The 15,673-nt window shown below is 42.2% G+C and overlaps 1 protein-coding gene across 1 annotated transcript; it reads right to left on the bottom strand.

Moving 5' to 3' along the window:
- Window positions 1-11,098: 11,098 nt before the first annotated feature.
- On the bottom strand, window positions 11,099-15,540 carry LOC123475809. Its single transcript, XM_045178854.1, has 7 exons — window positions 15,439-15,540; window positions 15,184-15,376; window positions 12,515-12,673; window positions 11,840-12,454; window positions 11,552-11,775; window positions 11,318-11,492; window positions 11,099-11,251 (listed from the first exon to the last, which is right to left on the bottom strand). Exons 4-7 carry the CDS (start codon window positions 12,327-12,329, stop codon window positions 11,127-11,129), a joined length of 1,014 nt encoding a protein of 337 aa, XP_045034789.1. The 5' UTR covers window positions 12,330-12,454; window positions 12,515-12,673; window positions 15,184-15,376; window positions 15,439-15,540; the 3' UTR covers window positions 11,099-11,126.
- Window positions 15,541-15,673: the final 133 nt, after the last annotated feature.

Raw genomic sequence — 15,673 nt, 5'->3', positions numbered from 1 at the left:
GCTACCGACATGATGATGGTTTTTGATTTTGCTTCCGCTTCGATTCTTTCATGGACACTGGGTTTTTCTACCTCGGGCGTTGATTCCGGCCATTTGGTTTCGTCTTCTTTCAGCCATGATGGTCCGTTCCATCATAGCTCGGAGTGTACCAGCGTTACGGCTGGCGCTCCCCACGAGGCGAGATCCGCAGGATTTTGGACGCCTGGACAGTGTCGCCACCAATTTGGGCCAGAAAGTTTCTTAATAGCTTCGACTTGGTTCCTGACGAATGGTTTCCACCTGTTGGTGTCTCCTTGGATCCAGCCAAGTGCCACTAGAGAGTCAGCCCAGAATATTGTTCGCCACGATTCGATGTGGAGAAAGTTTTTGAGTTTTTCTCCCAATCGTGCCGCCAGAAGTGAGCTTAATAGCTCAAATCTAGGTGAGTTGACCATTTTCTTTGGGAAAGGCGCCACTTTTTTCTTGCTAGCAAGAAAATGGATGACTGTGTCGCCGTTTTTGGTTTGGAGCCTTGCGTAGGCAACGGCTTCGTAAGCGGCCTCGGATGCGTCGCCGAACACATGAATTTCTGGAGTTTGTATGACTCTTTCGAGTAGCCTATCCAACGTGGGATTTTTAAGTTGGCAAACTTGTTCAACCAGGTCATGGCTGCTATCCATGTCTTCCGTATTTCAGAAGGCGCTTGCACATCCCAGTCAATTTCGGCTTCCCAAAGTTTCTGGTAGAATATTTTCAGCAGGAGCGTTGTGGGTGCTAAGAACCCGATGGTATCGAATACTCTTGCCGATATTCTTAAAATATTTCTTTTGGTCACTAGTTCTCCCAATTCCGTCACAGCTTCGATGATAGGTGCGGGATCGAATTGGAAGGTGTCGGATTCGGTATCCCATTGAATCCCTAGGACCTTAGGCTGACCTTCTTCCAGTTTCTGAGTGAAGATTTTCACTATGGGGTTGATGAGCCCCTTTTCACTGAAAAATTTGCGAACTGTTTGGTTATTTTGACCCAATTTTGCATGTTGAGTTTTGCATCCTGGAAGATGGATTTTGTCTCCTGTATCCTGGTTTTAGCTGTGGAGATGTTGTCGTCGCCTCCAAGGTAGTCATCAACATAAATTTTCTCCTTGAACGGTCTTACTGTTGTGAAGTAGATTGATTCCATGCCGTCTAGGTACTTGTTTAGGGTAACTCGCAGCAAAAATGGGCTGGAGCTGATCCCAAATGGGACTTGTTTCCACTTGTATGCTACTAGAGGCGAATATGGAGTTTCTGGCTCCGTGATCCACAGAAATCTGACAGCTTCGGCGTCTTCAGATGCAGGGCGATGTTTAAAAAGGCTTTTTCGATGTCTGCTACCCATGCAATATTGTGTAAACGGAATCACATTAAGACGGCTGGCAGATCGGGGTTGAGGTTCGGGCCGGTTTCCAAGACATCGTTGAGGCTTGGGCCATACATCAATTTTTCCGCCCCATCGAATATCGGTCGAATCTTCGTGGGCTTTTTGTCCTTTCGGATGACAGGATGGTGTGGCAGATAAGTGTGGAGTCTTTCGTAGTTCTGGTCTTCCTCCTCTACGAAGTTTTGGGCGCGCAGCTGGTCTATTTCCTTGTGGTAGGCCGATAGAAGCTCTGATGTTCTTTTGAGTCCTTTCAATAAACTCTCCAGTCTTCTTTTTGCCATCAGGAAATTCTTTTCTAGCCTCCATTGGTCCGTCTTCCACGCGATTGGGGTGCAGTATCGCCCATGTTTTTTACGGGTGATTTTGTCGCCAAAGGAGCTGAGAGCAACGTCTGACTCCACTGCATCACAATCGTCTAAAATGGCGAAGTGTTCCAGCTTCCAGAACAGAGATAAGTCAAAGTCCGTTTGCCGCTTCAATTCTTCTGTTACGATTTTCCGTTTTTCCTTTTTGTTTTTGGAGGTATGGTTGTGCTCCTGACTGGAAATTTCTTCCATAGGCCTAGGCTGGGCGGGCGAAAATTCTTTGGCCTCCTTGCCGGCTTCCATTACGTCCATATCTTCGGAGGAATTCGTAAAATAAAATTCGTTTATGTGTTGTATGCTCTAAAACCGCACAGACCTTTGGATAGCCGTTTGGTTAGGAATGATCTCAAACATTTGGTCGACTCCGATTAAAATGCCGACTTCTTTTTCTTGGCTGTTGGTTTCAAACCTGTCGTCAGCCATTTTTTCGTCTTCCAACCACAAGTGTCTTGCGAATGCCGTGTGGGAGTAGGGTCCAGTGTCTCCGATGTAGTCCGTTTCCAGGGCTGTTATTTTGACGAGTGGGGCTCCTTTCCAGGTGCCCAGAACTGCCAATTCCACTGCGTTGATTTGCTCTACTGGATTGGGTTTTCTTTGTTTGAAGACTCTCCTCCCGATATTTTCCACGGCCACTATCCCACTATCAAGTTTTTCGTCAACAAACTAATGACTATCTAAACGAGGAATCTATTACGGACATGTTGAGCGACATATAATCCGAATTCCACGAAAGTAGTGAGGAAGATGGATTAGATGATGCAGAATATGCAGATTTGGTCCCAGGTATCCGTAAAATTGGCGCTGACAACGGCACAAAGGATAAGGAACAACTTGTTCAAGGTGGAAAACCAGATGAAGGAGCAGTAAACTTTATTTTCTTGACGGACATTTTGAAGAAGAAAGCATCGTCTCGCAAAATCTATTGCCTTCCAAAGCATAGAAGATGTGCCTGTCATTTATTGAGTTTAGTCGCCAAAAAGGACATATTTGTTGGCCTTGACGCATCTTTGAAAAACTTAATGGATTCTACTGAGAAAAAGCTACTTGCTCTTTGGAGTAAGCAAAATAGAAGTTCAAAAGCTGCAGACAATATTTATGCAAGCTTGGACGGTCTTTTTGTTGTCAACAATGAAACTCGATGGAATTCTTATTTCGACGCCCTCGTAAGAGTGAGGCACTTTCTCAACACCAAGAAAGCAGACTTAAAAAAACTTTTCACTCATTTCAAAATTGATTATTTTCGGCCAGCGGAAGAAGGATTTATCAAAGAATATGTCAAAGCTATGAGGCCGATTTTGGAAGCATTAGATGTTTTGCAAGCCAATTAAAGTTAATGTCGGTTACCTCCTTCCCACTTTAAAGCTTTTGTTGGAGAAAATGGAAAAATGGAAGCACAATTCGGAGGTGAAGCACTGCAAGTCTGTTGTCAATAATCTTATAAATTCCGTTAAGAAGAGATTTGCCGAATGTTTCGATGATGAAGAGCTTAAGATCGCTGCAATGTTGAATCCGCAATTTAAAACTTCGTGGATTGATGATATCGATAAAAAAGAAAACAATGATCTTTTAATTTCGGTTTATCTTTCCTTCAAAAAAAGTAATCCTGCGAATAGGTATATTGCTTTTTTTATCTTTGATCTATTTTATATTTCTCTGTTAGAAATTTGTAAAGAATTTAAAAAAATTGTTTATTTTTTAGATTGGCTTCTGCTGAAAACGATGACCGTTCAGATACTGACAGCGACTTCAACAGTCCACAACCAAAGAAAAGAAAGGATTTCTTTAGAAGCCTAAAAAGAAGAAAGTTTGTACTGAAGCGAATGAAGTGGATTTATTCCTGGTCGACGAGAGCACCGAGACTTCAGGTTTGGAGAATTACCCTACTTTGAAAAAAAATGTACATGAAGTGCAATGCTGCTCTCCCATCGTCCGCTTCCGTTGAGCGTTTATTTAGTGCCGGAGGTCTCATTTTCATTCCGACAAGGGCCAATCTTTCAGATGAAAACTTTAAAAAATTGCTTTTTCTAAAAGTGAATAAATTTGAATAGTAAGTAGGCCCACAATGCTTCTTTTTACAATTTCGAAAGTACCGGGAAAAGTACCGTTACCGCGGTACTTTGTAAGATCTCTGCGGCAGTACCGTTACCGCGGTAGTTTTCAAAAAAAGTGAACCTACCGCTACCGATACCGCGGTACTTTTTAAAAGTACCAGGCCCAGCCCTGCAAGTAATTAAACTTGTCATTGCTTGGGTAGACGATATGGCGCGTGCGTTTGACAAAGCAAGAGCGGGGCGTGGGTTTTTCGACGGAGGTGGCCTGCTGCTTAACTGGCTCTTCGGGACCGCTACGACAAAGGACCTGGAATCAAAGCAGTCGAGGATCGAGTCACAGAGACAAGAAAGGTCTGGAGGTGGTACACCTTCTCCAGGAGCAGGCGACCCTGTTAAATGTGACCATGGGGCACCTAGCGGAGCGGAGCGGAGAGTCCGAAATCAGTGCTCTCATGGCAGCGGCGGGTCAGATGCGGAGAGAGCAGGTGTAGCTGAGAAAAGACTTCAATGACAGCTGGACCCACCTTGCCTGCAGAAGGTAACGAGGTCTGTGGAAAAGGCAAATAGGGTGCGAGATTGGAAGGCTGACGTCTTGCACGGCTGTCAAACTGGCTTAGCAGATGCAGCTATAGGGAGACTGTCACCACTCCTTTGTCCTCCAAATGTACTGGCTAAAGCGCCGAATTCTGTTCGACAAGCCTTGCTCCAAGGATGGGGACTGACACCAGCATTGCAAGGAGGAAATCGCTGGAGAGCGCAGGGTGGACGGCAACGTTCGTTTGTTCATTCATCTGCCGGTATTTGAGTTTAATTATGCATTGCAGATTTACAGTGTGTTTACTATGCCGGTAGCCACCAGCAACGAGGAGTCGGTATCCCACTCGTACGCGGGATTGGCTCCATACCTGGGGGTATCGCCAGATCAGCAGCTGTTCGTCGAGTTCAACGTGGACGAAGTCCGTAAATGCGCTCCATACATGGGCAGTGTGTGCCCATTCTTGAAGCCAATTGACCGAAAAGGAAGGATAAAGAGCTGCGCGGCGTCTGTCTTTCTGCAGGAGCAGGAAGGAATCCAGAGGAACTGTCACCTAGATAGTAAGAAGCGGACCGGCATTGACCTGATCTACATTGGAGAAAGGGAAGTGGGGTTACGCTGGTAAAGACAACGTAACCATAGTGCTCCAGAGCCCTGGGAAAAGGATAGGCGGAATTGGCCTACCGCAAGTGCTGCCAGCAGTGGGGGTCATAAAAATCCCATGGTTGTGTTCGGCAACTTCGGACGAATGGGTTCTGCAAGCGAGCTTCCGACAGAAGATGCCAGTGAATGTAACGAGCGTTATCGACGAGAAGGCTGCAGGGATGCTGAGTGGTCTATTGGTACCAATGGTCGAGCAATCGCAACCGGTGACAAAGAGCCCCATCATGGAGGAAGTGCCCGCCGCCCTAAGAACACTTTCGCGTATAGACCTAGCGGGGACGAGTTCACATGTGAAAGCGGTCGAACGCCTACAACGCCAATGGGAAGAAGAGGAGAATTCCAAGCGTTTTCCTTTTGAATGGTGGATCGGATGCCTGTTCCCGTTGCCAATGTTGGTGTACCTGTGGATCGAGTATCGGAGGCTGAGTAGTCACGTAGACACCCTACTGTTGGCTCGTTTTGTGGAAGTGCGAGAGCCAGGAGAAAAGGATCAAGGCCAGCCTGGCCAAAATGTAGTCGTGTGAATATTGTCGTTTAACCCGGATTAGTTTTAATAAATGTTAAAGTAGAAAACATGGGGTACTCTGTTTGTTATACCTTGTTGGGTTTGTTATCCAGTCTAGGGAACCTATGTCAGCAGGCAAGCGTATGTATGTAAGCGTGTGTATGTAGCGTCAATGTTCTTTGTCGCTTAGCGCAAGTTGCTAAGAGATGCAAATGTGCGATGTCTATGGACTTTCCACTCTGGCCGGATGTCAGAAGACTCAAAAGTCCGTCTTTGGCAGGCCAGAGGGGCAGTCCAATGTAGTGATTCAGACTAGTTGTTAGTGCTCTCAGTGCTGTTTCTGTGTAATGCTGTGTGTGTGTGTCGTGTAAGCTGTCTATGACTGAATACATCCCTTAAACCCAGTAAATCTGTTACAGTATTGATTGGACACACTTTCCCTGATGCACTCCTGATTCTTTGGTGCCAGTATTCGTCCCAGGTGAAGTCCTTGTGCGACAATACAGTCGTAATGGCATAAGTAATGTCAGAGAAGCCTCCCCCTATAATACATTTTAATAAAGTCAAAAATGGTAGTTCTGGGCAGCAAATGAGCAGTAAAACTCCAGCATGTGATTCCGCCAGCAACGATGAGTGTAGAAAACAGTGGGGCTAACAATTTCCTTTTCAACGACCGTTCCTAAACCTTTTACTTCTATGACACTGTCTAGTCCAATTAGACGGAAGACAATGAAGTTCGCTGAAGACGTTAACCGCAGAGGGCATCATGCGAATGGTTTGTTCCAAGGGGTTGAGAGCGAATTCTTGCGTTTCAGCCATCATCAAACATCGTCGATCTTCCAAGAACTTCAAAAGAGCTTTTGTTCTTCTTCGTCAACATCTTTGATTTTCGAAATTACATCTTTTAGTTTACTTGCCATGTCGTACGTAACTCGAGGCCCAGAAACGACGTGAGCTGCCATTAAATCTCCAAGCATGTCTCGGTGTGGTTTTAGTGGTAACAAGTTGATCGCTTTCAAATAATCAGGATCCTCTTAGGACATTGTTTCCCGATCTTTTATTTTTAGCAATTGATTTCGTACTATTTCCATGATCTATAAACTGGAGGTCGATGAACTGTCGTCTGCTTGCTTTGGCGTCTGCTAAAGCTTGAGAAAATTTCGGGGCATCTGCTAGGGGCGCTGACTACCCGGGTTAGTCATCATTTTGCAGATTTTACCGCGTGAGGCATAGCCTTTATTACAAAATCTACTTACTTTTAGGGTTTTTATTTTATTTAAAGCAAACGAGTTATGCGGAATACGACTTAAGGAAGAATAACCTAATATAATATATAAATAAAAAATAATTCGACGCTTTATCATTCATCTCATTATCCGTCTCCGGCTTTTTATTTAAACTACCATCAATGACAATGTATGTAAATTTTGATGCTTTGTTTTCAACTGCTGAATGATGTTATTTGTACCACTTAGCTTCGATGTGATACCTTATTTCTACGTATTAAAAAATAAAGAAAGTGACCGTTTGTTGGTTGTGTTCAGAACAACAAATTTTTGGAAACCCCCCAACCCATCCCATCTTTCGCAACTGCAACGATGATCTGGTCAAAGCAGTTTCTTATGAAGGCGTTGTTTGTTTGAAAACCACGTTGTTGGTCACTTGCAAAATGATGTGAACATACTTTAGAAGAACGTTTCAAAGTTCCCTTCCTGGGGATGAATTCATTCCAACGCTTCAATAATTTTCCATCCTTAGGTGTTCTAAACATGGTAAATTTACCAAGATATTTTGGGTAATCTGAAAAACTAGATTTACATCCGGGGACATAACAACGGTTCGGCATCTTCTTTGTCCTATTGCAAGGAAACGTTAAAATATTAGATTAAGAGAAAATAGCACTGCATAAAATCATCTGCATGAATCACATATCATGCTCATAGTGTCATTTACATCGAACGAAAACAAATAAACTAGAGCTAATTACATGGGATATTGAAAAATAGATAAACAAAATGAATTAATTTGTTATTATTTTAGCTTAAAACCGATTTTTTTGATGATTAAACTACGAACTGAGACCACTCAGCCGTCCCTCTCCATTGTTTTACGCGGCAAAATGATGACTAACCCGGCTAGTCCGCGCCCCTAGCAGATTCCCCAAAATTTTCTCAAGGTTTAGCAGACGAGACGAGCAAAACAGCCCTAGTAGACGACAGTTCTTCGACCTCCAGTTTATAGACCATGCTATTTCTAAGACAAACTTTTGTCCGATGAGATGCATCACAGCGTTTGAATAGACTGGGCCCTGCGGATAGTCAAAGTCTTTGGTTATATCACAATCAGGCGCTAGAAAACCCTGATCATCGATGATGTTTTGCTTTATCAGTTCCTCCCTAACGCCTTTTCGTTCAGCTGGAACAATATTTGCTCGAAAGAAGTCATCATCGAGCAGACGACTGAATTCTCTTAGTTCTATTTTTTCGGGCTTGTCGAGGTCAAGTCGAGTGATCTTGTTGAACTGGAAATTTTGCTTTTCAAGTTCATAGTTCAAGATTTGCTTGACACACTTTTTGGAAAACATAAGTTTTTTGCTGTCATCCCATCCCGGTTTGTTGTCGTACATCGGATTATACTAGATGGTAAGGCAGTTTACTTCGCGATCGTAAGTGTCGTATCCAAAATCTAGCGTGATAGTATCATCTCTATCAAGCTCGGGTACGCCTTTGCACTGAATGTCTGACATGATGACGCATTCCATTTCGATGCCGATCTTTGGAATCTTCAAGGCACCAGCTTCGACGAGTTTCTTCCAGAACGCCTTCCTACTGGACGGGATAAAAATGTGTTTTTCTAGTTCCTTTTCAATCTCTTCTTCACTTAAGGCTTTGTCGAAGACGTCCACGAGGGTCTTTTCGAGTGATGCTTCAATAGCATAGTCGTCTGCTATCCGCTGGATGATTGCTCTTCGATTACGCCGACTGTCGTCGTCGACGTTTTTTTGGTTGGGGAATGAGGTTTGGCTCAGGATAGTGTTGGGATCGTTGAGCTCGCAAGCAATGCATTTTGCTTCTACCAGATATTTATAATACTTTTCAACTTTCTCTCGACGAATTGTGTGGTCCGTTTGTATTTGTTCGGTTGAGCTTGTTTCTTGAATACCTGGTTGTTCGTCCGGAGCTTTGCTGGGTTCACGAAGACTTGCGATGCGCAAAAATTGCCCAACAAGAAGACAATGGAGCCGAGGAAACATTCCAAAATGTTCACGTTATTTTTTTCTGCTCCTTGTAGACATCGACGGCACAAAACGAACGAATTTGTGCTGATTTTATCTTGGGTTGGTTCATTACGCTATTGAAAGACAGTTGCATGTCAATGTGCTGGTTGATAATGGTCTCCCTGGCTCGCATGTTGCGAAAGAATTCGTCTTTTCCGTTCACGAACTGGTTTTGTTAAAGAGAAATAAAAATCTGGTAGTAGTGAGCAGCTGGATAAAAGAAACTGTTTTCGGAAATAACGATACCTTTCAAAATCTGGTCTGCTTTGGAGAGGTTTGGTTCCTCGTGGATTGCAAGATCTTTTGCTACAGCTATCGAGCGGGCTGGTGTGATCCAGTCGAATTTTCATGAAAATTCACAACGTTTGAACTTTTGGATTCATTCTCATCAAGGCAAATAGTCAATTTGTCTAGGGCGCTGTCGTGAATGACCTGAACCGTCACCTGATTGTCTTGGTGTTCAACGTCATCCTCTTTTTCTGTTTTTTCCATTTGTTTGCCTTCCCCAAATTTATCTTTTATGTTTAGCACCGAGAATCCGAAATCCGAAATCACGGAAAAAAATTTCTTTAATCTTGTTTTTTTTTCTCGAAATCCTCTTCCAGTTGAGATAATTGCTTTGACTCTTGTTCATTTCGTAGTGTTTCGATATTGTTAAACAATTCTTCATCACCAAGTTCTTAATCCTTACTCTATGTCTCGGTTTCGCACAAGATAAGGATTCCGCTTCCTGGATCTCCTTTTCTTCCTGCGTGACCCATCGCTTGCTCTTTGATCCGTTCGTTTTCGGGAAAATAAATCAAGCATTAACTTTCAAATCGTCGCCATGTTAATGTCCGTTCCTCGTCCGGCCAAGTTCATAGCGACGATAAATTGACCAATGCCCAGTTCGCTACTTTCCAATGCAAATTTGTCGTAGTCCCGTTTGTAACGGTAAATTAGTTAAGTGGGACAGTGCATTTTCAGCTCATTGTAAATATTGACTTCTCTAATGGTTCTGCAAAAAATTACGGTGGACCGGGGTTTTACGTCCGCATGTTTGAGGTTTCGCTTTGGTTGATCTTGTATTCTTTCCGATATCCTAAGAACATACCACGTTTCGTTGATTTTTTTCTCTAGCCACTTTGCTTCCGATGGGAGAACTTTGGCTGGTTTGACAGTGAAGTTTTTAGGAAAAGCCGTCGGAACGCTTAAAATATCTAATCTTTCTTACTTAACGCTCAAAATGTCTTCTCTTGTTCGGACCCCAGCGTACCCGACACCCCCCACCATTTGATCGTATTTCAAGATGAACGTGGCATTGGAGATGAAAACTGCTTTGAGACTTTGCAGACTCAATTTGCATCCTTCCTTGAGCCGAAGGAATTGGTGCAAGGCTTCGTCCCACACGGTAAAAAATTGAATACCCACTGCACTAAACTTCTGTAAATGTACCGGTGAAAGTGGAGTTTCGTGGGGTACCGGTCATATATTGGTTTGGTGGGCTTACCCACCTATTAGTGTACCACTTGATAAGTGTGCGGCAAACTTAACAAGTTCTTTGAAGAAATTCCCGCGCTAGGCTGCAGGCACTTTCTTGTCTGGACATAACAAATTGTTGGGCATTTCAGTGTACACTTCCTGCGGCTAATTTTTGCGAACACCATTTTTCACAATTTAATTGCGTCAGACCACCATTGCACCTCAAATCCATATTAGGTCGTCTCTAAGTTAAACCGTTCTCGAAACTTGAAGGAAAATGGAAATGCTGTTTGCAGTTATAATACACAGAAATATATACGATTATGAAGTCATTCCCATTCATGAAATACCCCAAATAATGCTGGATTTTCCTGGTAGAAGTGGACACATCAATGTTGTAACTGGCGAGCTGGTTTGGGTTTTGTGTGTTGGAAGTAATAACACATTTTAATGTAACAGTTAGTAAGAAAGTTTTAATGAAAATTTTTTTTATTTTCTAGCCGATGCTTTGCAGTTAGGTAGGCTGTTCGCCATCAACGTTTTTGATCAACCCACACGGCACACCAGGCTCCCTAGCAACTCCCCAGAACTTCCAACTTTCCTCCCCAATCTGTTCTGTAACGTTACTAAAATCCTCTCAGGACCTTCTTTTTGGTCGCCTGACAACTGCCTGATAGGCTCCTCAGTCCCTCCTTTATACTCCCCAGCCAGTCCCATGTTCCTCCCACGACGACAGGTAAATACGTGTATGGCATATTAACCCACACATTTAGCTGCTGTTTTATACTTAATAATACTTAAATGTTAATAAAATAAAAAAAAATAAAAAGGCGACAAAACTTTTTTGTTTGAAAATGTTTATTTAATTTCAGAAACTTATTCTTCTTTTAATAACATTTTGTCGGCAATGACGAAGCCATTCTGTCACTTGGAACTGTATCTTAACGGATGTTTTCTCGTCACTGGAAAGGTCTTTGTTGCCCAGAACGGCCCCTATAGAAAAAGAACAATTAATTTCATTGTACGAATAAGAACTTATCAAATGAGTTTGTAACCCACCACAGATAGCAGCATAAATGTTTTTTAAATCAGAAAACTTTTCTTTTTCGAACTCTTTTGTGGATTTGCCGGTCCAAGTGTAGTGCATTCCGATTTCGCAGGTAAAAAGCTTTTCCATTATAGAGTAAACTGTTTTCTGGAGGGAAACTCCACCCAATCGGAGTAATATTAGAATCTGAAAATCAATAGTTATTTTTTTGGTTAACTGTGTAAACAAAACCAAATTTCAACTACCATTTGCTGCCGAGTTTGTTGGTCCCCCATCGTTTTTTCCATGTCTTCGACAGCAGCAAAAGACTCCATAGGCAAATTAAATTGTTCCTCGTTGTCCTCCATTCTTTGGATAGTACAAATACAAGGCTTTGGCCTAGATTCCAAGAGATCGTCGATTTTGGCAGACATTTCTCTACAGTGAATTTTCAAAAATTCCAAACTTCTTTTCACGTAGTCCTGAAATACTGTAACGTAGAATAAAAAATTTAACAATGACGTTGCTGAAGTTTTTGCTACGCGATAAGTTACCTGCATTTGGTATTTCGTTAAGATTGCGTGGTTGCCGCAGGATTTCTTTGTTGGACGATCGTCCAACAAAGGAATCCTGTGTCGACACTTCTGATGCAGTGTGACGCGGTTTCTGACTTAGTTGCGGTCGCTTGTTTCCATTGCACGCTTCAGCAGGAAATGCTTGTGTTTCTGCTGCATCAAAGAAATTAGTATCTTGTAGTTGCCGGAGATTCTTTCCGGAAGACGGGCCAGGGAGATTTAGCTGCTGTTGCAAAGTGCCACCACCACGACCACCATGTCCATTCGATTGTTGGCGGAAATTCATTTCAGTAGATGGGCCAGGTTGAATGTGAGGCTGCTGATGCTGACTAGATTGCTGACGGAAATAATTCAAGCCCAATTGGTTGTCTGGGGCATGACATTCCGCCAGTTCCGGTTCACTGTTCTGGTCGTAAGACATTGTAGTTTCGTTACTTGTACCGTGATATTGCGTTGCTCTAGGACCCATAGGTAACAATTCTTCGTCACCCAGAGTACTATGGCCACGATCAGAAAAAGACCATATTGCAGTATCTTGGCTTGTTTGTTGAGTATGGCGAAACACTGGAGTGTTGCCACTGTCTTTTCTTGTGCCTAAAAAGAATTAAAAAATAAAAAATTATTACGAAATTATTTAATAAGACAAATATCTACCAGCGTTACACAATTCCTGTGAGGTTTGAATGACATTTGATTTCTTCACGGACTTCGGTGGTCTTCCGCTACCTTGATGACCATGGATACTTTTGTTTACATTTGGTGGCGAAGGAATTGTATGTAAATTTGGAGGTTCTGACTCGCTAAAGGAAGCATCTACAAAATCGCCAAATACTTTAGCAACCCGCTTTCTCGTTCCAATTCGAACAGGAGGCATTTTAAGTAGGACGTTCACTCTATTGGGCATTAAATGAAAAAAAAATGATAGTTTTAGCCGTATATATGTCTACAAGTTTTCGATGGGAAAAACAAACAAACGTGTCAGTTGCAGTAATTGGCATCAGATACATTTTAAACATACACTCGACAATTGGCCAACAATCTAAATCATGAGACATTTTACATTGATAAATGTTCAGCATAGTGGAATCAAATGGAGCTGGATAGAAATTGCATAAATCGACAAATTTTCTTCCAATGATAAACGGTTTTCCAGAAAGTATAACGAAGTTCTCTACTTTCACAATGGTTTGATCAGACATCATCACACAGTTGTTACCGCATTCAAGATTAAGATAAAAATGGTTGAACTCTAAAAGACGGAATTGAGGAGTTGTTGCACTAACGCCAGGTAACAAGATGCCACCTTTATGTGCAAGTTTTAGCGTGGGGGCAGTTCTAACGGCTGGACTTGATGGACAAAAACTCATTTGAACTTCGAACAGTCTTTTTACTATTTGTTCCAGTGGTTTCTCACTTTTACGCAGCAAGCGCTTAATGATACCAAGGAAATTTTCAAAAGCGTAGGCAGAAAAGGAATATATGGGGCCAAAACGCATTACATCGTCTGCTAGGTGAATGAGATTGTGAATATTAAATGTGACAAAGGCGTCGCCATACAATAGACTCGCATTTTGGACAAAAACTTTCAACAGGTCTTTCGCATAACCGTTGTGAATGAAGCACAATCTTCGGGATGTCAGAATTTTAATAGCAACATGGAGCGATAGCAAATTAGCATATCTTTCCGGTGATAATCTGTTTCTAAACACGACAGGAGCTGTGTAGCCGATTGCCTGAGCCCATTCTGTTGCCTTCATTTGCGAGCTAAATTCTCTAGCTCTACGAGCAAAATCACGCGGAGTAAATTTTGAAAGAGCTGTCATTTCTTTATTAACCCTGCGAACACTATAAGGACTGATCTTAAAGTCGCTATCCTCCATCAAAGTCATTATTAACTTTCGAACTGATCCTTCGTGGACCAAATGCATAGGGTCGACGGGAAAATCGTACACCATATCGACTGACACTAGCTCTTCGACAATTGAATAATAGTTATGATGATCTGGATCTTCTCTTTGTCTGAAAGACTCGTCATCTCGAAGTGGAGCAGCTAAATATGGGAATACAACACGGCCTTTAGGACGGACTAGCCGTCTAATTTCGCTTGGCTTAAAAGCAGTTATTCCAGTAGTCGTACATTTTGAACAACTGCTTTTCCCAGAATGATACTTGACTCCTGAAACAAAAGCTCGGGCAGGAGAATCGCAAACAAAAATAATAGCTTTTATTGAAAACATTCGATCGCAATGGAAAAATCCGTTTTCTAGAAGAATTTTCATGTCGTCTATAAAAGCTCGCAAAAATGTATTAGGACCCCCTATTGGCTTCTCAAGACCATAATATATACCAATGACGAATGGTGTTTTCTCAAGACCCGCAATTCCCCGAATCATCCCTAGAACTACCCATAGCTGTTTGAGGGTGCTTTTACTAAATATGGGCAAACCATCAACGTTGATTAGAATTTCAATTGCAATGGCAGTGCGAATCACCGGAAGAAACCTATCTTGAATCAAACCCTTGAGACCGTCAAGTACACCAAAGTGAAAATATTCCCCAGGATGCATGGGAATGAGTGTCACCTTCCTGGGTGTTTTCAATAAAGAGCGAGCATCAGACGGGAGCTCATAATGGCAATCGTGCGTTTTTAAAATTGTCAAAAGCTTATTAAGATGAACATGCGGAACTCCACAATCAATGCCCCACGACGACAACTTATCTTTAAACGTTTGTGGAGGGTTCTCTTCAATAAAGACCAAAGCATTATCATCTACATCAATCTCAACAGAATTATCTGTCGAATCAGAGTCACTTTCGGCAACACTAGCATTAGCCTCGTCAACATCAAAAGAAAACAAGGGTGCGTCATCGTAAAACTCATAGAACAAATCGCCATCAGTTGGCTCAGTTTCAGTTAAAGGAAAGTGGTTCGAAAACCCTTGGTTTTCGTCAGATTCGGAACTACTACTACTATGCTGTTGACCATGTAACTGAAAAGCATTTAATAATTGGATGTTACGTTCCACTTCACGTCGAATTTTCTTGGCGTTTGCAGCTTGAGATTTCCCACTACAAGTAATTCTTTTCATTTTCGAAATAATCTCGAATGAAATAGGTAGCTATTTCTGCAATTTAGAGAAAAAAAATTTTGAGGACGGGAAAACTTGATAGTGCAAAACAAAAAGAAAAACCCATGTGGCAGGTGTACCAACAATTCCCTTGCACGTAGCTAATAGTGTAGGTTCCTCGAAATGGTGACGCCGTGTCAAGCCCCAGCATCCACGTTTAGCTAATCTAGCAATAAAGAACAAAATTTTATTTACCTCTGTTGGGGATCCACAGATATGCAAAAACCTCGCGTGATTGCAACGAAATAACAGCAAGATAGTTGGCCACGACAGCAAAGGAGCGACCAGACGGTTGGTGACGGTATAGGAAATCAAATGAAAAATAGTTGGTGATGGCAGCAAATAGACGCAGAACGAAGGCGGCGTACGTCGAAAACCAGAAGAATCTCTGAAAGACAAAACCACAATTCACCAAGACCATCAGTGAATTTAAAATTCTACTAATCCAACCTGTGATTCAGAAACATACACTCGTGAAGTGGAGATGATGCACTCTTGGAAGCAGAAATACGACTGAGCACGTTTTACGGCTTTGGCAGTTTCACCTGTTAGCTTCCTTCCCTAAACACATCTCTATTTTACTTGACAAATTTTTTTTATTTTTTTATGTCACAATAACTGACAAATGTTTAAAAAAAATCCGTATTTATGAAATTGAATAATTGACATAATTTAAAATAAGAAC

Source organism: Daphnia magna, linkage group LG9 (assembly GCF_020631705.1).
Source record: "Daphnia magna isolate NIES linkage group LG9, ASM2063170v1.1, whole genome shotgun sequence".
NCBI classification, from domain to species: domain Eukaryota; kingdom Metazoa; phylum Arthropoda; class Branchiopoda; order Diplostraca; family Daphniidae; genus Daphnia; species Daphnia magna.
Note: the sequence above shows the minus strand (reverse complement) of the source record. Positions and strands in the feature narration are given on the sequence as shown.

Bases quoted from the DNA above. Each gene is read 5' to 3' on its own strand.
- LOC123475809 (XM_045178854.1), bottom strand. From the start codon at position 12,329: ATGGGTCCTAGAGCAACGCAATATCACGGTACAAGTAACGAAACTACA. The intron at 11,493-11,551 runs GTAGTTGAAATT...ATTGATTTTCAG, and splicing joins AACAAACTCGGCAGCAAATG to ATTCTAATATTACTCCGATT. The intron at 11,252-11,317 runs GTGGGTTACAAA...CTTTTTCTATAG, and splicing joins CATTTATGCTGCTATCTGTG to GGGCCGTTCTGGGCAACAAA.